Source organism: Varanus komodoensis, unplaced genomic scaffold, assembly GCF_004798865.1.
Source record: "Varanus komodoensis strain SLA01 unplaced genomic scaffold, ASM479886v1 scaffold45, whole genome shotgun sequence".
NCBI classification, from domain to species: domain Eukaryota; kingdom Metazoa; phylum Chordata; class Lepidosauria; order Squamata; family Varanidae; genus Varanus; species Varanus komodoensis.
This window is the reverse complement of record NW_025336011.1, coordinates 3,737,318-3,760,188: the sequence shown is the minus strand read 5'-3', so window position 1 is coordinate 3,760,188 and position 22,871 is coordinate 3,737,318. Positions and strand designations below refer to the sequence as shown.

Genomic DNA, 22,871 nt, shown 5'->3' with positions numbered 1-22,871 from the left:
TACAGTGATAAGACTCATGATTGGAATGTAAGAACTAAAAGGTATAACTTACTCAAAACTAACAGACCAACCAGGAAGGGAGGAGGAGCATCAGTATTACTGTATTTTTCGCTCTATAAGACGTACCTGACCATAAGACGCACCTAGTTTTTGGAGGAGGCATCCATGGAAAGCTTCCTGATAATCACAGGCACATTCCCCATCACTTCCCCATGGGCTTCATTAAAAGACGGGTTGCCATTTGAAAACACACACCGACCTGTGATTAACAGCTCTCACCTGTGCCGGAGGAGGGGGGCGGAGCGCGTGCCGGCCAGGTGGTGCCACGTGGTGCAGCCGGGCCGGCAGCGTGCCGGCGGTGGTCTTCCGGGCGGCGCGGCAGCGGCAGGTCTTCCCGGGCGGTGGGGGTGAGCAGTCCATCTCGCCGTGCGGCCGGCGGGTTAAAACCCGTGGCTGCTGCTCCTCCACACTGCTCCCCCTGAGCGGCACAGCTCTCATCTGTGCCGGAGGGGGGCGCTGAGCAGCGTGCGCCGAGCGCGTGCCGGCCAGGTGGTGCCACGTGGTGCAGGCAGGCCAGCAGCATCCTGGACGTCAGGCACACACACATTCGCTCTATAAGACACACAGACATTTCCCCTTACTTTTGAGGGGGGAAAAGTGTGTCTTATAGAGCGAAAAATACGGTATATGTAAATGGTATATACACATGTGGGGAAATCCATGCATGTGAACAAGAAAGGTCAGTGGATAGCATCTGGATGAAAATAGAAGAGGGAAGTAATAATGAGATCATTGTGAGAGTTGGCTACAGAATGTCAAGCTATCCAGAAGACTTGGATGATGCCTTTCAAGATCCGATTACAGTGTTGTCAAAGAGAAGTGGCATAATGGTCATGGGAAGCTTCAATTATATAGATATGTGTTGGAAGTCATTCTGCTAACAGTTGAATAAATTCCTGTCTTGCTCAGAATTTCATCTTTCAGAAGTTGGAAGAAGAAACAGGAGAATTTATCATCCTAAGCCTAATCCTTGCCAACAGAGAGGAACTAGCTGATGAGGTGAAAGTAGTTGTGGGATTTTAGGAAGTGAGTCAGTCTGCGATTTTCTGGAAGCAAATTGTTTGCTCAGAAAGCATGAGCTTCTTCAGAACACATCTTGTCAGACTAACCATATTTCCCTTTTTTGGTCAGGTTGCTATCCTGATAGATCAGGACATACATGCCTTGAATTCAGCTAGGATTTAGCTGCTCCCATAGTATTCTTGCTGGTAAAATGTGGGCTCAACCATACTGCTATTAGATGGCTCATATCCAGAGAGTGCTAAACTTTACCAGAAAATTTTGAGTTGAAAACTTTTTATGTGCAAATCAGACTAATTTGTATGAATCATTTGCATCAGAAAATCACCAGAGTGAGTTCATTTAGTAGGATTACTTGGTGCAAGTAAAATAAACAGCAAAGCTAAAAAGGAACCTATGTTAGTAATACAGTGTCAATACATCACAAGTATGTGATCTAAAATATTTAGGGAAAAATTAAAGCACATTTAATGTGGCTTAAAAGTGACATTCTATTTTTTATTGGAATGCTTGTAAAAATGTGAGGTCAGTGGCATGTATGTCCCTTATTTAAGTGTAAAAAAGAAAAACAAAGCTATGGAAAACCAGGCATGCAATACTATGTATATTTAAACAGGAAAATCTAAGCCATCCTTGCTAGCCTTTCCCAAACTGTGGTTATCCTGATTTGTTGGACTACAACTTCCGGTATCTTTCAGAGTAAAGGGCAGCATGTTGGGGAAATTAATCTTCATAACCCCAAGGACTGTGCTGACTACTACATATCTATTTCAGTAGAGATCACCTCTCTGCCACAGAGGAGTTTGAGCATCTTTTGTTTCATTGTCATTATTTATTAGTTCAATTTTGTGCTAAGATATATATTTATTTCAATGACATAAATGTACTGTCTCACATCCTTGCTAAGGGTAGTCACCTGAAAAACATTAATTGCATCTTTGAAACTGCCAAACTTGCTTAATGTTGCAATTGACATCTATTCATAGTTACTAATGCATTTATGAAATGGACAATTTTCTGTGGAAAATTAAAGCTCTGGAAAATTTTACATACTGGTGCTCATCCAGGGCTCTTTGTCAGCCTGGAAAGAAATGACATGGGGTGCTGCATGGTTGTGTGCTGGCCCTGTGTTCAATATCTTTATAAATGACTTGGACAAAGAGGACAGCATCAAATTTTCAGCTGACCCCAACTAAGGTAACTATGTAATATCAATGAAGAATGAGCAATGAAAAAAAATCAAGGAAGGCTTTTGAGTTTTGAGCTGTAGCAGCACGTAATCTGTGTTGTTCATGGAAATATGGATTATATTGCTGATAATGATTTTAATTATGTTTGTAAGTGCTTGTGAATGGTCAAAGGTGGTAGTATAAATGTCAAATGAGTTAAAATCATGATATGAAACAGTGTGCCATTGCTTATGAATAATAATACACTTTTTCTCCTGTGCAATCTTGTTTCATCTTCACTTTTGGAAGGTGGCAGAGTACCATTGATGGTCAAAATCTAAAGACTTGGTCTTCTCTCTTGCATAAGCTATTTCTCTGTACTGTAGAAGGGGCAACATTGTGATTTAATCCTACTGAAATTACCTCAGTCTGCTTTCCTTGCAATTCAAATGCTGTGTTGCCCAGGTTTCAATAAAAATGGTTTTTGAGGTAAACAAAAGCATCAAGCTGTTTGAAAAACTGTTTGTATAGACTCTGTCATTATTTTACCAATAATTTACTTTTAAGAAATGCTTAAAAAAATTTAACTTTTATGTTGTATGCAGAAAAACAAAATATAAATTGAAATAGCAATTTATATATATAGGGAGTGGAAGAACTCACCTGCTTTCTCTGCTTCTCCCCCTGCTACAACTTGGCAAAATAAACGTCAGTCCCTGCTTAAGATATGGCAGCTTATGGTTTCTTTCTTAGTGATGCTGACATCTCCTCTTGGGGAGTAACCTGAAAATTTCAGACAGAACTTGGAATGTCCAATGGTTCTAAGGCAGGCATTTGATAAACAGTTTGGACACCAAGTGTATGTTTTGAAAAAATTCGAACACCAAGGGGACAGGCAGGAAGGTACGTGCTAACTTGACAAGCCACAGCAGTTAAGAGAATAGAAAGCCACGTCATCTCCTCCATCCCCCCCTGCTTTGTCAGCTGCCTTGTCCCATATTCTGGCAGACTCTCAGGAGAAATCTGAAGTTGGCTCCAAGTTAAAGCAGAGTAACCTGCACTTTATGTACAACTGACTAACTTGTTTCCCCACCAATTAGAATAAAGTACTCTCTGCTGAAGCCTTAAGGGAGCAGATACAGTTGTCCTTCTGATTGTGTTTTACTCTGACAGCAGTATCTTGAAACCTGAACTCACTGGTGTCTGTGTAGGTGTGAAGAGTTTGAACTGCCTTGTGAACACTGGGGAACAGTTGTGGTGGTGGAATAAGGCCGTTATTCTGGCTCACCAAAGTGCCTGGAATGTAGTTCATAATTCACCTGTCCTTTGCAGTTAGGTTCTCTGAACTAGAATTCTGTCCCCTAATCCTCTGGGGCCATTCAGTCACAACGGAAAGGCACTCTTCACAAGTTTATATGAAATCGTTTTCATCAAGTTTGTAGATAAAAAGGAAAAAAACAAGCAGCTTGAACAGGATACACCACATCACTTTGTCTGTTGAGGATGTGAACCGTCTCTCTGGGCAGACCACTTGAGAAGTGGTAGATCATGTGTTTGAACATGCTCCCTCAGATCTATGTCCTCAGAAATCTAGCACTTCAGAAAGAAGTGTTCTTACCTAAGTTTCTGCTTGGTATGTAGATTGGCTGTCAAATGGAACAAACTGCATACTCAGAGGCTTTTGCATATAGACTTTCCTCAGATGAAATCCTGATGACATCTCCAGTTTAAGAACCTTTGGTAGAAAGAATAGAGAAGACCTTTAGCTGAGCTCTTGAATAACTGCTGAGAGCAAACCAGTAAGTCATTTCTTCAGTACTGAGAAAGAATACTCAGGGAGCTATTAAGCACCAAAGTAGATTTTTCTGCTCTTGAAGCAATCCGACTGCATAAACCTAGGCAAATTTGACTGCCATCTACCACCCAGTTAAGTGTGGGAACACACATCTTGCTGCTGTAGCTCAAAGGTCCTGCTGCATTCTATTTCCACCCATGATAGATGAATGCCCCCAGAAGCTAGGCCTGATAGAGATAACCATATCTTGACTGTTTTTGGCATCTGGTTGTCAGATGAGTGTTGCCTCTGAACATGCAGTTTCTGTCTAGCTGTCTGGATAGCAGCTGTTTGTCCAGGGATATAGAAATCCGGGGGGAAGAGAAATGAAATGGAGGATGAACTGTTACTCCTTATCCCCTAGCAGAGTTGCCTCAACAGGGCAAAAGGAATTGGTGCTGCTTTTCCTTTCTGGTGGCCTTTTCTTGGCCAGTCACTCCTTCTGCTTGCTTATCTCCTTGCTGGTTCTTCCTTCAGTGCTCTGATAGCAATGCCAGCGGACTTTGCTGTGCCTGCTGGGAGGGGTCTTCTGAGGGCAGATCACCCTGTCTGTCTGCAGAGGGAGGAGTCTACTCCAATCTCTCTAAAAACTGTCTTAACTACTGATCATCATTCCCCCTTTTGACACTGAATTCCACAAGTTAATTATAGATGAAGCAGTACTTGTACTGACTGTAGACTGACTGCCAGTCAACTTCATTGGATAACCCACAGTTCTGGTCTTTTGGGAGAGACTAATATTGTACTCTTCCCTCAGGTCCCCTCTGGGTCTTCTTTTTCCTAAACTAATAAAAGCTCAATAGGTTTTATCAAAAAATAACTCCATCCCCTTGATCATTTTAGTTGTGCTTTAAAAAAAATTCTCTAATTTCAAGAGACACTTGTTATGATTTGGCTTCCAGAAGGCACTCTGTGCATTTACTCACCTTATTTCACTTTTCTATTTTATACCTTCTTTCATTTAATAGTTTTACTGTCTTCTTGCTTTCTAGAAGTATTTAAATATTCCAATTTTTATATCTTTAGCAACTTTCATATGAAATAACTTATTTACTCGCCTTATTGTCAGTTCATGTTAAATTTACTTGAATTTTATACTTTTAATTTTAAAATCTTCATGTGGACAGTTTTTTGTTAAACAACTCTTACTCTCCATATCCATTTTCCTATTTAACCACGCTGACATGCTTTGGGTTTTTGTTTTTGTTTTTGTTTTTTGGTCCCCTTTCTTTTCTGTATCACCTAAACCTTGATTAGGGTGGTTGTAAATAACCTTCAAGCTTTCTGCAGAGATCTAGTCCTCTTAATTATACCTTTCAGCTTCCTTTTACCTTATTGCCTCTTCTATGGCTTCCTGACTTTGTTCCAAGTCACAGTTGCTTGTATCTAGAAATGTTGTCTCTTTCATGGTCTGAAATTATATTTTGCTAGCTAATTTGGGAGTAGTTGCAGTCACCCATTATTAAACTTTGGCTGTCTTTGTGATTTATCACCATCAGGGTTTCTGTCAGTGGACAGAATGATGTTCCAAGTATTATATTGCTTGTTTTTTGTTCATAAGAGGATTGCCTCTATGGCAGTGTATAATTGCAATGAAACAAAAACACCAAAGGGCCACATTCTTTGTCAGGCTTTGGTTAGCCAGCCATATTTGTGATTGCCACCAACTCTACTGCTCCCATACCCCAGAGGAGATTGGTTAGTAGGGTAGTTGCCCTGGGGTTGGAGGAACTTGGAATGGTGAGACATTTTAAGAGCCTCTGGAGCCTTCTAGAAGGTTTGTTTGGCTCCTGTCATGGGCCAGGGCATGAGTGGCCAGAAACAAGGAAGAGACACCAGGACCAGGGCAGCAGAACTTAAGGCAAAACAGAGTCCAAACATAATGTTTAATGGCAAGTCCAATAGCAAAGCCCCAGTTGCAGTAACCAAGCAGACTAGGGTCAGGATCCAGTTGTACGTACCCGGGCAGAACAAGGATGTGGTCAAGAACCAGGGGGACAAACAGAGGTGCAGGTACCTTGGGCAGAATTCACGGCAAGCATCAGGCAGGGTACAAGAATTCAAGGCATGATAACCGGGTAGGATACATGGCACAGGAAGATATACAGCAAGATGCAGGAGACAACAGGAACCAAATGCAGCAAGCATCAGGTGCTGAAACATAACTCCGAGACAAACTGGCATTGCTGAAGCAACACAGCATGGCAGGTCTAGGTCCAGCCAGAGGCAGCCATAGCAGCAAGGCAACATGGCAAGGTGGAATACATGCTGATGCAGGAGCCATGGCAAGAGGCAGGATACAGGTTAGGCAAGAGGCGTGCACAACCACAAACTGAGACTTGTAATGAAGCAACATGGCTAGGCAGGATGCACAGCAGGAATGAGAAGGCACTACACTGTAGTGACTACAGCAAACTAGAGCAGCCCAGATGCTGTCAGCTCCCTGAACGAATTGCTTTTCAAGTTAAAAGATGCTGCCACTGGCAATCATATTTGTAGGTCTCAGTTAGAAACCCAAATCTAAAAGCACTCAGTTAGAAGCCCAAATATAAAGCACTCTTTGGGAACAAGAAAGAGAGCATGAGACCTTAACACTCACCATTTTACCATTTTATGATGCAGGTATCGCATTGCTAGGAATCCTGGTGAGCAGCTATATTGGATATCATCATCAACTTCATTGTTGTCATCATCAGTATTTTGGTCCCTGGGCTGACTTTGCCTCTAACAAGTATAGAGAGAAATTTTAAAAAAATCTATGATGCATGTTCAAAGCCAACTAAACATTCCAAATGTCAGCTGCATAGTTTTAGGAGCCCAGCTAACCAAGGAAACACGTTATATCACCTGTCTGGCACTAGGTTTTCCCCCTTTCTCTTTCAAACAATGGATAATTCTTTGGCAAGAACGCTTTTATTTCCAAGAGTTTATCTCCAGCATGTTATAGCCAACAAAGAAATAGTCTCTGAGCATTCACAGAGCTGTTTGTTGGACCCAAGCTAGAAACTATTTCCAAGAAACCTTCTTTTGTGTAAACTGGGACCCACCCTTCTGGGAGTGGCTCTCTGGAGAAAGACAAGCCTCCTGGTTGTATACAGACCCTCTAGTTGACTAGCACTTCTTTCCCAACGCCTCATCCTGGAGTCAAGGATCTAACCAGGCTCCTCTGACTCCTCTCCCTGCCCTGCTGGACCCTGTTGGTTCCCATAGCCTGCCTGAACACCTGGAAGCAGTGGCCCTGGGAAAAGCTGTCTGCCTCTGCCATCTCTGTCTCTGCAGGCCTCCTTTCCCAGACTTCACTGTTCACCGTCCTCAAGAGTCGGTGTCCCCTTGGCCCTGAAACATGCCCCAAGAACACCTGCCTCTTTCATTCCTAACATCGCCCTGCCCTGCCCTGCCATGCTCTGTCACTTTTGGCCTGAAGTAGGTGACCATATATTTACAGAAGGGGAACAAATCAATTGGGTAAAAATCAGTGGACAGCTTCTGTGACATGGTTAGAATGTAAGTCAGGGCTCTGATCTGTGTTCATTGCTGGGGGCTATGTTAGAAATATTAGCAGGAGGCCAGCTGTCAATTTGCACAGGAAACAAAACAAATCTAGAAAGCCAGCATACAAATAGGGAATTATTTTATTGGCCAGCAGAACTGTCAAGCAGTATAGCATGGCAATAATTCTTTTAGAGCAAGAATTTCCTAGATATGTGGATCTCTAGCACCCAAACTCCAGTCTTGCTCATTCAGGAATCTTTGCTTCCAGAAGAAGCTGAGACACAGGTGGCCTGCTGGCAACTAAGAACATTAGAGCAGGCCAAGTGTCCATCTAGTTCAGCATTCTGTGGAAGCCTAACAGGTTGCACCTTCAGATTTTTTAAAAACTTGCCTTTTCTTTGTGGAACAGTTTTTACTGTACAGTATCCTCATGTGAGGCTATAAGTTTAATAATATATTGAAACTTGTAAGAACAATTTTAGTTAGAGATGTTCAGGATAACTCAACTTCAGGTTCCGATTGCCCTCCTCATTCTCATGTAGAGGGGATGACTTCTAAAACTTGTGCTCCATCCAACTGCTAAGAACATAAGAGCCCTGCTCGATTGCTCAGTTTTTTGTTCCCACATGGCTAGTCAGAAGCCTCCAAGAAGCCCCCAGCAAGACAGGAGTTCAACAGCACCCTCTCATGTTTCTGAGCAACTGGTAATCAAATGTTTACTGTTTCTGATATAGGAGATGTAATATTGAAGCCATCATCACTAATATCTTGTAAACCTCCCAGAGCCTATGGGGATGGGGCAGTATATAAATATCAAGATAAATATATGCATAGCGTCATCCTCCAAGAATTTGTCTAACCCTTGTTTAAAGCTATCTAAGTTGATAGTCATTACTCGATCCTGTGGTAGCAGAAACTATATTTTAACTAGGTGCTGTGTGATAAAGTACTTTTATCTGTCCTGAAACCCACAGCTCCTATCCAGCCTCAGAACTCATTTTCCCCAACAGGCTATGGGTTGCTGTTTTACTTTTTGAAATCTGGATTTTCTTATATGGATCCAAAGCTGTGTGGATCCTATATCAAACAAACATTTTTGTTTATGTGATCATTATATATAGCTTGCTGTTTCTGAGATCCGTACTTGGAAAAAAATGAAACTGGACAGGCACTAGGAAAACAAAGATTATGAACATTGGCCAAAGGGGTCTAAGGACAGAGGAGTGCTGGCTGTGAGGACCATGGCAGGCAGGAAAAGGAGTTTTGTGGGAATTGGCCCCTGAGCACTGAAAGTGCTGTGCCGTGTAAGCTCTCTTTTCTCCTGGCCTTCACTATTTGAGAGTTTCTCAGAAACACTGCCCACACTTTTCTCTGCAGTTATAAAGGCTAGAAATAAAGAAAGTAAAGGGAACAGAGTTGACTTGAAGGGTTTTGAATTTTTGCAGCTGCTACCAAAGATTGCTATAGTTTCCTTTAAAAAAGCATCTGAAGATGTGTCTATGCCCCCTTGTGCTTTTTGCGGCTCCACTGGTGGTTCCCTTTTAGTATATAATTGCCCTTTTTCCCACTCCCTTTTGTTTTAAAATGTACTTTCACTGGACATTTTTATTACTTTTATTTAAAGTGTTTTTACTTCAACTGAGGGGCAATGGTGGCAATAAAATTAATATAAATATGAGTGTTTCAACAATAGCATTGCAGATATGCTAAATGTACACAGTGCTACAGCTGTAAAAGACATATCAGCTATATTATCTTTATAATACAGGGACACATCTCATTTTCAACTTCTCTGAAGCCCATATCTGTCCCATTCTTTAACAGTTCTTGAACTGTTTTCCATCTCGAAGAAAAGGATAAAACGCAATTCGATGGAAGTGCTAGTGGAGCAGACCTGGGTATTGGGTTGCTTCCAGGCACTCTTAGTCTCCTTTCCACCATAGCCATGGAATTTATATCCTACATTTCCTCCAAGGAGCTCAAGGTTTTCTCTCCTTCCACTCCAGTTTAATCCTCACAAAAATGCTGTGAGGTATGCTAGACTGACAGAATATTACTAGCTCAGGGTTATCTGGTACACTGCATGACTGAGGGAGAATTTGAGCCTGGGTCATCCCAGTCACAGTCTGAATAATCTAACCAAGACAATACACAATCTTCCAATGGCTCAGTTTGCACGTAGTAAGCACCCCCTTGGATGAATTTCTATTTGTTGTTTGTTATTGCTGTTTTGAATATTTGGTGTGCAGCCCACAGGCGAATACACCCATAGTGGCTTCTTGTTATATGGATCCAGATCAATATGGTCAAATTCAGAAAAGAGCCACTTCTTTTGCATTTTATTTTCATACCATCCAATAGCCAAAGCTTTCTGAGTGGTGAGCAGAACTTGAGAAGTGTAACCTTCCAAAACCCTCACAAAGGTTGTTCTTGGTTTGACAGACAAATTTCAGATGTAAAACACTGGGAAGCTAGAATTTGGGGAGCCTGAAATCTAAATCTCCAAGAGTGAGTGAGTGTGTATGTGTGCTCGTGTGTGTGAGTGCTGGAACTTCACTGGAAAAACCTCGGGTGTCTGTAAACATGCTTCTGGTACCCAGGAAGATTGGCAACCATGAGTGAATCTCCTGCCATCTCCTTCCATTCCTGCACTTGGAAGCTTGGGTGGATGGGAAGCTACTTCTGAGCCTGTACAGAGTTCCCTTCCTCACACCTGAATTTCAGCAAGCTTCTGTAAATGTTGTGGTGTCAAAACAGTCTATGAAAGACTAGGTGCTGCTGCTTGTAGAGAGTTCTGCACAGCAGGAATCAAATTAATGGCTCATTCCAAGTAGTAATTTGATGCCCTGGCATGGGAATGTGTAAAATCTTCTTTTCAAAGAGAGAAGAAACGTGGTGGGTAATCTCTCTGTGCCAGGCTAATCTCAGTATCTGCTGTGTTCTGAAAGCTTTGTTGCCTTTTGAAAAATCTATTTAATTTTCTCTTGGTGATTCAAAACTGTGTTGATAATACTCTTATCAGCTTGCTTTAAGCCAGATGTGTATGGTATGTGTAGATTTGTCTGTTTACTTTTTTTTAAACACCATCTGTTGGTTACTTCTACCTGTCCTTTACATATTGCTAGGAGAAAAACTTCCCTTTTTAGCAAGGCATTTGTGTGTGTGTGTGGAGGGGCAGTACATAGGTTGGAAGCTGAAAAATCATTTTTATGCAAAAAAATAAAAATATCACTTGGACCTTCCTGTAATGAAAGCTAATCCTCCCCAAGCACTCCAGATAATTTAACTTTCACTTTTATGCTGGTGTTCTTGGTGGAGATTGACCAAAAGACTGAACTAGGAAAAAGCAGAACACCCTCAGGAAAAAAGGCAAGGACTGGTGAAGCTATTGGTAGCTCTAGGAAAAGGTGGGCAATTTGATTCCATCTTCAGATTGCACCAGCTCTTGCCTGCATAGGCATTGGTGAGGTGCTAATGGGAGTTGTAGGCTGAAACATCTTGGAAGGTCACAAGTGGCCTTTTCCTGCTGTAGGGAATACAGAGATCAAAACACAAGGGGAGAGTAGGATTTTAATTCAAAATCCTGGCCTTAAGTTCCGTTTTTGCCACTAGATTCTCTCTGTGGTCTTGGATAAAATATTTCTTCTTATCCTCATTTTCCTGTTCACTAAGAAAACCCTACCTGAAGAAAGCACATTTCCTCTCATGTATCCATTATTCTGTGATAGGCTAGACTATTGTAATGTCAGTCTGTCCACAGCATAGACCTTGACTTTTTGGAAGCAACCATATGAAGTCCTCTTATTGGATTCTGAGCCTTCAACATGCTTTCTGATTTAGCTTTGTCCCTGCATTCCCTGTGGGTAGAAACTTCCAACTTCCTTACATATAAAATGATATTCTTAGGAAGTTTCATTATGTTCCAGATAGGGGTGTTTACGGAATTTGATCTTTGTGAATCCCAGTACGAACTGACCTGAACTGCACTATCCATGGCCAAATACAGACCCGAGCTTACCCGCTGGCTTTCACACTTCCTGAAGTGTTCTAAAGCAGTTCTCGGCTCAAAATAAAAAAAGTATGTTTTAAAATACATATTTTGAGAAAGTATTTAAATATTTTTTACTTCTGGTATGGATTTTAAAAAAATGACACATTAGTGTGGAAATGGGGTTGGGTGGGGATAAGCTTAAGGTTGAATATGTGAGAAACTGGCATAAGCCCAAAGTAGACTGGTTTTCCCATCCCTTGGTCTTGGATTCTAATTCTTTGTGTATTGGAGGTATCCAGTAACACAGTATTATTGCATTTTTATTGCACCTTTTAATCAAAGCTTGGGTGTGACATACATAGTTCTTCTCTCCCTCCCTCCCTTGTTTTAGCTTTGCAAGAATTCTCTGAGGTACATTAGGCAATGAAAAAGTAAGAGTGGCTCAAGGGTGTCCAGAGAACTTCATGAGTCACATCTGACTAGAGATTTGAACCGAGTCAGTATTGAATGCTCTGAGCAGCACGCCATTCTAACTCCACGCTACAGTGCCCTGCATCCTCAGCCAGCATTGCTGTCTAGAGGGCACTAGGTTCAGGAAGCCTGAACTGGAGTGGCCAGTTGACATGAGTGGATAAGAGTGGAGCTGCAACAATAAAGGGGTCCATTGACATAACTATTTGTCCAAGATGGTTGTTGCCAAAATGCTTGGACTTGTATATCTTGGCTGCCGTTGCAGGTTTCGCACTTGCCAGTTAGTGTGCTAGTCTGAACCTCTGCTCCTGTGCACAGTGGAATGAATAAGCTTCATGAGAAGCCTGATACTGTTAAACATTCTAGATGCTACAAAAATATCGTTGAGTTAGCAAAGGCATATTCTTTAGCTTGAAGATTTTGCAGAGGGAATGTTCATCCTATTTTCAGCCCTTTTGTTTGTGAAAAGTATAAGGGGAGTTGAATGTCATATATAACTTGATGGGTATGTATCTAGAGCTTAAGCAGCTTGTGTCAGTTTTCCCACTTAGAATGGATAAAGAATGTGTATATCCTCAGACTCATGCTAAGTAAGAACACATTTCAAAATTGTATCAGAAAAGGTAAGGAGAGTTTGAAATTCATGTCAATTTGATGAGAGTGGCCTGATACATTTAAATTTGCTTTCCAAAAAACAGCACTACTTCAGTTTCTTTTCTCCACCTTTTATAATTCTATGGTAACATCTGTTTTTTTCCTTAGCTTATCTCTCAAACTTCTGCTGTTAGTGGCAGTTTTGTTGTTCTTGCTTTTAATTTTAGATTCTGACGGGCTGGTGAATACAAGCATTTTGCCAGCTGTTGGCAGTCGAGTGTGTTAGGGAGTCATGGCGGGGAAGGAGTGAGTGGGATGCCCCACAGGACCCTGCCCATTAGCTGTGCATGGCTTTGGATGGCAGACAGTGCATAGTTCTGCAAGTGTGGCAAGATGATGCTGGTGATGCTGGCTGAAGTGGGGGGAAACAAGCCATGGTGCACAAAGAAAAGGACCTGCAGTCTGTCAAGTAAAAGCACCTACGGGAGAGTGACTGAGTGAGGCCTTGAGGAACAGATTTAAGATCCATGAATGCAACCACATTTTGTCATTCACCTGCTTGCCTAGGACAAGTGCTGGTTACACCTAAGCCAGCAGCCACACAGCCAGCTTCTTCTGCACCTGATTCAGCTTGCTTTCCACAGAGGGACAAGTTACCGGAAGCTCATGTGCATGGCTTGGCTTGGAGAATTAGGGAAGAGCAGATGCTCTGCAGGCCAAAGTGTACAACCACCCCTTCAATTGTTTGCAAAGGGGTGTTAGTTTTACTTTCAAGTGAATTATTGAACACCTCAGTTTAGTACATCTACCAGCCTGTGGCCTTGCTACCCTGCCTTTTTTCAAACTCTGCTCTATTGTTGAACTTGCTAGTGAAATTCAGATTGGGTAAGGGTCTCACTCTCTCCTGCTTTATTTATTCTGTAAATTACTATGGATGCTGACACTGGTGTTTCATAGTGTTTTGTGTTATTGATAGGAAGTTAGGAATGTTCCTGAGTTGCTAAAACCTGCCTATTACCAAAAAGGGCTTGAACTGTCAATTTGCAATGCTAAAAAATATGCAGCAGTCAGGATGGGGTGAAGAGAGAAATCTGGTGTTATGGATGATTTACATGATGCCAAAAATAGTCTCCAGCATAGGCTGAGTGAGGTTTAGGTGTGGAAAGAACCATTATAGGCCATTACAAAATTGCATCCCATGTGCCCAAGGCTGTCCCCCCATGCCGCCATGAATTAGCACTTCACTGCTGCTGGCAGTCCCATAAGTCTTTGTGATGGCACTGCTATATGTCAACCTGTATTGGAAAGTGCAGGACTATGTGATAAAGCCATTATAGTTATCAAATATACATAGAACTGCTACAGACTACCCACCCCCGGGCTCTCCATTGGCTACTGCCTTATTTCTCCTTCCACTTCTGTGGATCAACAAAAGCATTTCACTTAGCCAAGTGCCTATTTTTTTTTATCAAGTGCATAGCTCTTGTTTGTATAGTTGAGTACTCTTTGCATCTGAGGCAGTATATGCCTTTGAATACTAAATGCTGGGGAACATAAGCTATAGCTGGGTGCTTTGGGACTTTCTAGAGGCATCTTTTTGGCCATTGTATGAGCAGACCAATGGCCTAGCTTGGTCTTTGATCTGATCCAGTTGGGTGGTTCTTATGATCTTATTTTTGCAGTCTGTTGAATTGGATTGAAATCCTATCAGTGAGAACATCATTGCAAATCTCCATCTCAAAATTCTAAATTCCCCATTGATAAAAAGGAAGCCATAGTGACTCACACATTAGGGCAAATTTTGTAGAGCATCTTCCACAACTTAAATGTGGTATGTAAATAAGCACCAGGACTGTAAGGTGGCAGGGATGGGTAAATTCCAGTACTTAGAAATTGCAAAAACTTTCCCAGACCTAATTCAATATTCAGTGAAACCTTTTTAGTGTTTCACTGGGAGTTAATCATGACTGAGCATAATACACATAACACAGAATGTGCATTGGGCACAAGAGCACAGTGTGGAGCAAGTAAGCAGGCAGTTAAAAAAAAACACTACAAAAGTAATTTAAAAATATTGCTGTATGGATGAAACCCCAGAAAATTACTGTGTATTTTTGTTTTACCTCTTCCCTGTCTTTCCTCTTTAATCAGGGTGAAGATTGCAACCCCCCCTTTTTAAACTAACCTGTGAAATCCTGTCTGACCTCCAAACTGGCGATGTCAAGGGTACCGAGTCCTCCTCCTCCGGCAGAGATGTCAAGTGGACCTGTTGCAGAGAGCTGGTGTTATACTCAAGTAAGTCTGCTGTTTGGAATCATTCTGGCATTGCCTTTTCAAGTGACAAAGACTATCCAATAGTGGTTGTGCTACTGGCTGGCATTCAGTGCCCCTGTATGAATTACAATGGCTCAAGCAAGCAATATGGGCAGTAAGTGATGCTTTCTAAAGTTCAGTAACTAAAGTCTTGCCAGCTTTAGCAGTGATCAATGTAAGGTGTCAAAGTATGGGATTCCCAGACTCCTGTGTTGCCCCTGCCGAGCTTCCTAAGAATAGTCATCAACCTGCCCTGTTCTGAATGTTCTACTAGTGCCCATTCAGTCCCCCTCGAGATCCAGATCTGTAAGCCTTCTGGCATGTCTACTGTCATTCACAATGTCTCTGGAAATCCATATCTTCCAAACTGTCACCAAGTATGAAATATGGTCTTGTTATTTAATCTTTGTATTTTGATTTTTTTAACCTAAGGCATCCATGGGTTGGGTAACAAATTGGTCCAATAAGATAAAATGAGTTGTTGGATATACAGTTTTTTGTACACAACCCCAAACTAGGCCCATTCAATCCTTATGATCTGAGTGAGAAAAATAAATCAAAATTAAATCTCCCTTTGAAACTGTTGGGGCCCAACTTGCAGCATTCATCTGAAGCAGTTAACAGAGAAAATGTTGACATTTTAATTGTTTGATCCAAGACATTAAACATTTTCCTAAATATAATAAGTACCCCTTCCAGAAAACACTTGCCTGAGACCCTTTCAAATATTTGGGGAAAGGGAACCTTTTATTTTATTTTATTTTATTTTTTGAGCAGTTTGCAGTGTTTCCACTCCCTGTTATGGGGCTTACAATCAAGAAAGATGTCCCACTTGCTTTTGATCACCAAGGTTTCCAGAGGAAACCTCCATTGCAGGATTCAGCAGTTGAATACCGAGAGTCTAACCATTCATAAAACACCATACATTTTAATCCTCATGGATGCAGACCAGAAGATCCATTAGCACCAAACTTATATTTCCTGAAGTTGGTCATTGCTGGCCATGTATACTTGTTGATAGCCATAGGAGTCTCTCCATTGGTTTACAGCCCATGAATTGGTGGCTAAATGCTCCTTTTTCCTTCTGTGAGAGAGGAATGAAGTGCTGTGGACATCCTTTGGCTTGCACAGATTAGACTTTCTTGGAGGATTTATTACATTTTAAGAGAATGGCAAAGATGGCATAATCCTTCATTCTTCCCTAATAAAGGTGAAGGATGTTCTCCCCGCCCTTCGATTTCTTTGATTAGTAACATTAGTGGAATTCTTTGTTTCCACTTTTCAGCTATGTTTTTTCTTTATAACTGCTTACATGAATTTCTGTCTGACTTTGTTTTTCTTTCTTTTAAAGATTAAAGTGGTCAAATTTTCCTACATGTGGACCATCAACAATTTCAGTTTTTGCCGGGAGGAAATGGGCGAGGTCATCAAAAGTTCAACTTTTTCATCAGGAGCGAATGACAAATTGAAATGGTAAGGACCTTTACAGAAGAAACACCTGGCCATAAGCTACAATGGGGAGTAGCAAGAGATACATGAATTATAATAGCATGTGCTCAAAGCAGCGTTTGTAATTCACTGGGACCCCTTGGACAGGTTGCTAATGCTCAGCCTCAGTAGTGGCTTCTGCAAAATGCCATAGTTATTTGACTCATAGGGTTGTTTTCAAAATGTCTAAGGAAAGAAACTGTTTGTGTATGCTTAGTGCTTCAGTAGAAGGTGGGCAGCTGTAGATCTGATATATACCAGCATGCTTTGTGCTGGCATCATAGCAAGTTTTTTTTCCTCTCAATTTTACTCATCCATAACCAAAATGTGACTGAGAAATCCGCTTCAGAAGACCAAAACATCATCTTGTCTAATGGCCAGGAGCAAAGCAGGGCCATCAACCCGTGCAGTCCAAGCCACAGTGTGGTGCAAGCAAAAGGGGAAAAAGGCCACAATAGCTTCTAAAGGCTCAAGCCAAGGTACATGCTGCAGGGAGTGAAGCAAATTCATAGGAATTAATTGAGCTAAACTTTCTTCACAAGATGTTGTTAGAGAATCGTGACTTTGAGTAAGATTTGCTCACTGAGAAATCCTAAGTAAGAGAAATGTGGTGCAGCTGTATCCTGTTCTGTATTTGGCCTATAACTATAGTCATCCCTTATACCCCAGAAAAAAGGAGTGTCACATATTCTATGCAGGGGAGACAAATGGTTAAACCCAGCAATCCTTTCCTGTTTGGTATCTCTGTGGAGTAACCACAGGAATGAGTACCCCATTGCAGGATGCAGCCCATTGCCCCCTTGCAATGCAAGCCTTTGTGCACCCAGTATATGGAAACTGCCAGCAAGTTAGATTCACAGGATCTGGGAGAAGGATTGTGTAGAGAAGATTAAGAGAGTTTTTCTGTTTCTGCAGGTGTTTGCGTGTGAATCCAAAGGGCTTGGATGAAGAGAGCAAAGATTACCTTTCACTCTACCTGTTACTGGTCAGCTGTCCAAAGAGTGAAGTCCGAGCCAAATTCAAGTTCTCCATCCTGAATGCAAAAGGAGAAGAAACAAAAGCAATGGGTATGTATAGATGGTGCTTTATTATTTACTTATCATGCAGAAGCAGAGAGGAAATAAGAGCCCTGGTTGTGTGTATCTTGGATTTTCTTTTTTTAAAAAAGAACCCTGCCTCTTGTATGTTTTCAGAGAGTCAACGAGCCTATCGGTTTGTGCAAGGCAAAGACTGGGGATTCAAGAAATTTATCAGAAGAGATTTTCTTTTGGATGAGGCCAATGGACTCCTTCCAGATGACAAACTCACTCTCTTCTGCGAGGTAAAGAAGGAAGTAGTTCATGTCCTTCATTTCATTTAGAACAATGTTCATGAAGATGCCTCTGCCACCTCAGCTCTCAGCATAGTGCCTTGTTAGCCTTGAGGGTTTTTTTTTAATTTGGATGGGGGTGGTCTCTACAGCAGGGTGTGACTCCCCACTCTTGTTTGAGTTATCTAGAGCTGTAGCTCTTCTTGGTCTCTGTGCATTCACACATATGGGCACTGTGCCTGTGTGCAGCCTGTTGTCAGGGACATTCTATAGTGCAGTGTTTCTTTAGGCAGGAGCGCCTCCCCCTCCCCTTCCTCTTCCAGGTATACAGGTATTTTGACTGCCGTCATGTCAAGATCAAGAAGCGATTCTTTTTCCAAACATGAGTATTCCAGCATTTTTTGCCTATATTTTCTCCTCCTTTTTCTTCTCATCACTTATTAAGCTTAGACTCTCTCAACTTGCTCTGTGAAACTCATTTTTCACCCTTCAGCTACCATAAAAACACATCCCCCACTCCTCCCCCTGTATCCCCTATCAAACCTGCCCTTCTGGTTCTTTCTTTGGCCTTCCCCATCTACCTTGATGACTTTAAAGGCACCTTTTAGAAAGTGCATTAGTTGCAGGAGTGAACTCCTTCCTACATTCCCTTTGCCTCTTCTGCTTGGGTGAAGGACACAGAATTGACAGCTGCCCATGCTGCCAGGCCTTCGCTAAGCTGGCCCAGAGAAACAGAGTGGACTGCTTCAAGGCTGAATTCTGGAGCAGGGCCCATCGAGCCAGCAGTTGTTCCAAACAAATGTGGTATGAACAGCCATCCACCTCTGCCATGGCAAAACCACCTAGACCTTCCTGGGCTGTGGCAAAGGTACCAGTGCTGCCTGCCCCACCAATCCATGGCCAATCCCTGGAAGATTTCATGGCCCAGAATATTATCAAACAAGCAGAAAAGATGGCAGCTGCCATCAAAGGAAAATGAAGATGCTGTGTGAACCCCTGCTGATTCTTGACCCTGAGAGGTCTGCCAGTCATGATCCCGGAGGAGCTGGAAGCAATGGTACTGACACAGTCCTGGCAACATCAATCTCGAAAGGAGAAATACAAGACCTCCCCCACCCTGATCCCCTACCTGATCTCCATCCAAGGCGTTGACATTGTGCTGCTCTGCTTGCACTTCACCAAGACTGATCCCACTGCCATAGAACCCAGAAGGGCATCATTCTCCACTACTAGATTGGGACTGAGTGTCCAGTTGATCAGCCTCTCTTTGGTTGCAAGGGGGACTTCCAAATATCCTGCAGGGACAGCTGTGATTTTCATTATTGAGAAGGTGCACACAAGGACTAACAACCACATAGTAGGACCCATAGTACTGAGACCCCCTCTTTGCCACTCCAGTGTGACACTCCTCTCACTGACCATCCACAACACCACCAGTACTGAAAGCCTCAAGACAACAGGACATCTCTGCCTCCATTGGACCCCAAGGACTACATATCCAACATGGAATTTCTGATATCACTGACCTCATCTGTCTCCTCACCTGATGAGGATCACTACACAGAACGTGTTGTCACTGTCAGAGGAACAGTTTGCTGAGCAGGTGCTGAGGATGGTGAACTCCCTTGGGCTTGAGATGCAACAACTCTCAGAGTTATAGACCCACACCAAGGACTCAGCACCAGTGCTAGTACCATTCCCACTCACTCTACTGCAAATGATCCAGTAGTCATGGGAGCCCCCTTGGGCAGCACACTCCACCTTGAGAAGGCCTGAAAGTATGTACCAGGTGCTGGAGAGACGTTCCATTTCTTTTCTACGCCCGAGATCTAACTTGATTATCATGGAGTCAGTGCAGGGCAGATCACAGTGAGAATACTAAATGCTGCTCAATGGAAAAGACTGCTGCCAGGACAGGATAGTGAGGCAAGTCTAACCGGATGGGCCCTCAACCTCCAACTCTCCAGCTATGAGGTTACCATGATTCAATACTGGTTGTTTCCATGAGCAAAGATCATTATCTGTACCCACCATCTGGACAAATATAGAGAACTGGCTTGGGTCTTTCAGTCAGAAACCGCACGACTGGAGTGACAGCAGATCCCCGCAACCAGGCACCATGTTGACTGCAATGCCAAGGCCTCAGTAGGTACTGTGGCTATCAGGACACATGCTTGGGTTTGTTCCTCAGGACTTCCACAGCAAACCTGCTTTCAGATCAAGGACCTCCCCTTTGATGGGGAGGGTCTGTTTAATGCACAAATTGAAGAGTATCCAAAACAAGTCAAGGAGGATGGGTTTCCAGCAACCAAGCCATATAAATGGTTTGGGAAGCCCTACTCATCATCCCAGCAGAGGTGCTATAGTGACTTCCCTGCCAGGCTGCAGGCAACTCCCCAGGTAAGATAGCAAGATTCCCCAAGAGGAGAAGCATCACTGACCATTCCCACTGGCCTCCCCTCCCTTTCACGTTGATGGATGTCTCTCTCTGTACCTCCCTGTATGGAAAGCAGTAAGATCAGACTCTTGGGTCCTTTCCATTGTGGAGAGAGGCCACTGGACTGAGTTCAATACCCCTCTCATCACATGGGACCATAAGAAGTATGGCCCTAATGTTGGAGTCTAATCACTACTTTGAAAAGGGACCATTGAGAAAGTTCTCCCAGGGCTTGTGTTCTTGATACCTCACGGTACCAAAATGAGATGGGGGACTCAGACCCATCCTGGACTTCAGAGGCATCAATTTATTTATTATACCAAGGAATTTCAGGACAGTCATCCTCCAAAACATCCTGCCTCTCTTACAAGGAGACTGGTTCACCTTGATTGACCTGAAGGATGCCTACTACCACATCACCATAGACCACAATTATATGCATTTCCTACACTTCCATATTGGAGATGAGACATTCTAATTTTCTCTGTTACCCTTTGGCCTGTTGACCACACCCAGGATTATCACAAAATGTATGCTGGCAGTCTACTCACACCTACACCTCCAGGGAGTACAAGTCTTCATATACCTCAACGATTGGCTTCTTATCTGACCATCTAAGACAGACTTCCTCTGCTCCATCCATAATACCTGCTCCCTCCTGCAGACTCTGGGACTCTGCAGAAAATCATGAAAAACCCATTATCTCCCCTCCCAGCCCATTTTCTTCATTGGGAACCACCTCAATGTGAACTTAGCAAAAGCTCTCCTCCTCTCATCCAGAGCATCCACCTTAATCCAGATGGCCACCAAACTCAGAACTTGCCCAACCCCCATGGCCCATCAAATTCAAGGACTGCTTAGGCTGATGGCAGTGGTCACAGTGGTCCACTTTGGAAGGCTCTGGATAAATCCCATACACATTCCACACCTTGAATGATCCACTCACCTCAAACTGGTGGATCAGGATCAGCCTCCACTGGGGGATCAATCCATGCAATCTGGTAACAGGTTCCAACTTCACACCCCCAGACCCATCAATTATTATCACTGCCAGTGCCTTCCTGTTGGGATGGGGAAGACACTGGGGTGACTTGAGAACCCAGGGAACCTGGAGCCAGCGAGATGCTCACAGACACACCAGTTACTTAGAGATGCTGGCTGTTCACAAACCTTGACTGCCGCCTTGTTGTCCCTACATGGATGTCATAACCAGATGACCATGAGCAACACCACCATGGTATTCTACCTCAACAGGTAGGGCAGTACACAGTCTGTCCTATTGATGAAACTGGCCACCAGAATTTGGACCTGGTTGATCAGCAAGGGCATCATTCTTATGGCCATCCATGTTGCAGGAATAGGCAACACACTAGCAGACATCCGCAGCCTCATGTACCTCCACGTTCACAAATGGCAGCTGAACACCAGAGCCCTCTGCAAGATCTCTGACACATGAGGGACACTCACAGACTGACTGACTGACTGACTGACTGACTGACTGACTGACTGACTTTATTGTGGTCAAAGACCAGCTCACAGGCAACCTGTTCACCACAGCCACCAACACAGTGTGCCAGAACTTCTGCTCTCAGGTGGGACAGAGGACCAGCTCCCTGGGAAATGCATTCCTCTTCAAATGTCTGGGCATGCTGTTCTATCTCTTCCTTCTCAGGAGGGACAAGATGGATTGCATTCTTTTCACTCCGTAGTGGCTAAAACAGTTGTGGTTCACACTCTGACTCTGTCATTGGCTACTCCTCCTACTTCCACTCCACCCAGCCCTGATCTTGTGGGATAAGGGCAGAATCATTCTCCCTGACATCAGCACCCTCTGTCTTGCAGCATGGTTCATCATGCTGTAGCTCCCACATCCAACCCACTGCTGTAGGGTGATAGAATGATCCTTGATGTGTCCCTCAAGCCATCAATGAGGAAATCTTACATAGCGAAATGAAACCCCTTCTCTTCCTTCACACAACAGGAAAATCTTGGCTCACATGACCATTGGGCAAATCTTTCAATTGCTGTACATGCTCTTCCAAAAAGGGCTAAAGCCTCCCTCCATCCAAGTATACCTAGGGGTAATTTCCTCCTTCCACACACCAATCCAAGGGTTCCCAGTCTTCTCTCACCCTCTGCCCTGCTGATTCCTGTGGGTCCTGCAAAACTTAACTTCACCTGCCCATCCCTGCATACCAGCATGGAGTCCTTCAAATGTGCTGCAGACACTTACCAAAAAACCCCTTCTAGCTGCTGGCCACCTTCAACCCTAACCCCTTGCTCCTTCTCATGAAAAGGCACCTTCCTTGAGGCTATTACATTAGCTATATGTGCCTCCAGACAGAGCTTGCAACCTCATCTTCCATAGGGACAAGACAGTGTTCCAAATGGGTCAATCTTCCTTCCCAGCATCATTTCAGGATTCCACCTCAACCAAGAAGTTATCCTCCCGGCCTTTTTCACTGTCCCATCCAACTCTATGGAATCCCCCCTACCATCCCTGGATGTTTGAAGGGCATTCATCTTTTATTGCTCCAAGACAGAGTTCTTCCAACAGTCATCAAAACTCTTCATATGATTCAGTACAATGAACAAGGGGAAGCCATTCTGCTCAGAGACTACCAGCCTAGGTTACAATCACTATCTCCCTGACCTGTGAACTGCTTCATCTACAACTCAAGGCCCTTCCAAAA

At 43.1% G+C, this 22,871-nt stretch overlaps 1 protein-coding gene across 11 annotated transcripts in view; it reads left to right on the top strand.

The window, feature by feature from the left end:
- LOC123030648 (speckle type BTB/POZ protein) overlaps window positions 1-22,871 on the top strand; it is a 122,122-nt gene that overhangs the window by 18,159 nt on the left and 81,092 nt on the right. For 10 of the 11 annotated variants that reach the window (XR_006416135.1, XR_006416133.1, XR_006416134.1 and 7 more), the window contains exons 2-5: window positions 14,783-14,926; window positions 16,296-16,417; window positions 17,348-17,499; window positions 17,626-17,753. Coding sequence is in view for 6 of the 11 variants with exons in the window: in XM_044444744.1 (XP_044300679.1) it covers window positions 14,849-14,926; window positions 16,296-16,417; window positions 17,348-17,499; window positions 17,626-17,753 (480 nt within the window). In the remaining 5 variants the exon portion in view is untranslated. Of the gene's footprint in view, window positions 1-618; window positions 2,278-14,782; window positions 14,927-16,295; window positions 16,418-17,347; window positions 17,500-17,625; window positions 17,754-22,871 lie in introns of those variants that run through there. The other variant, XM_044444746.1, reaches the window with a different exon arrangement.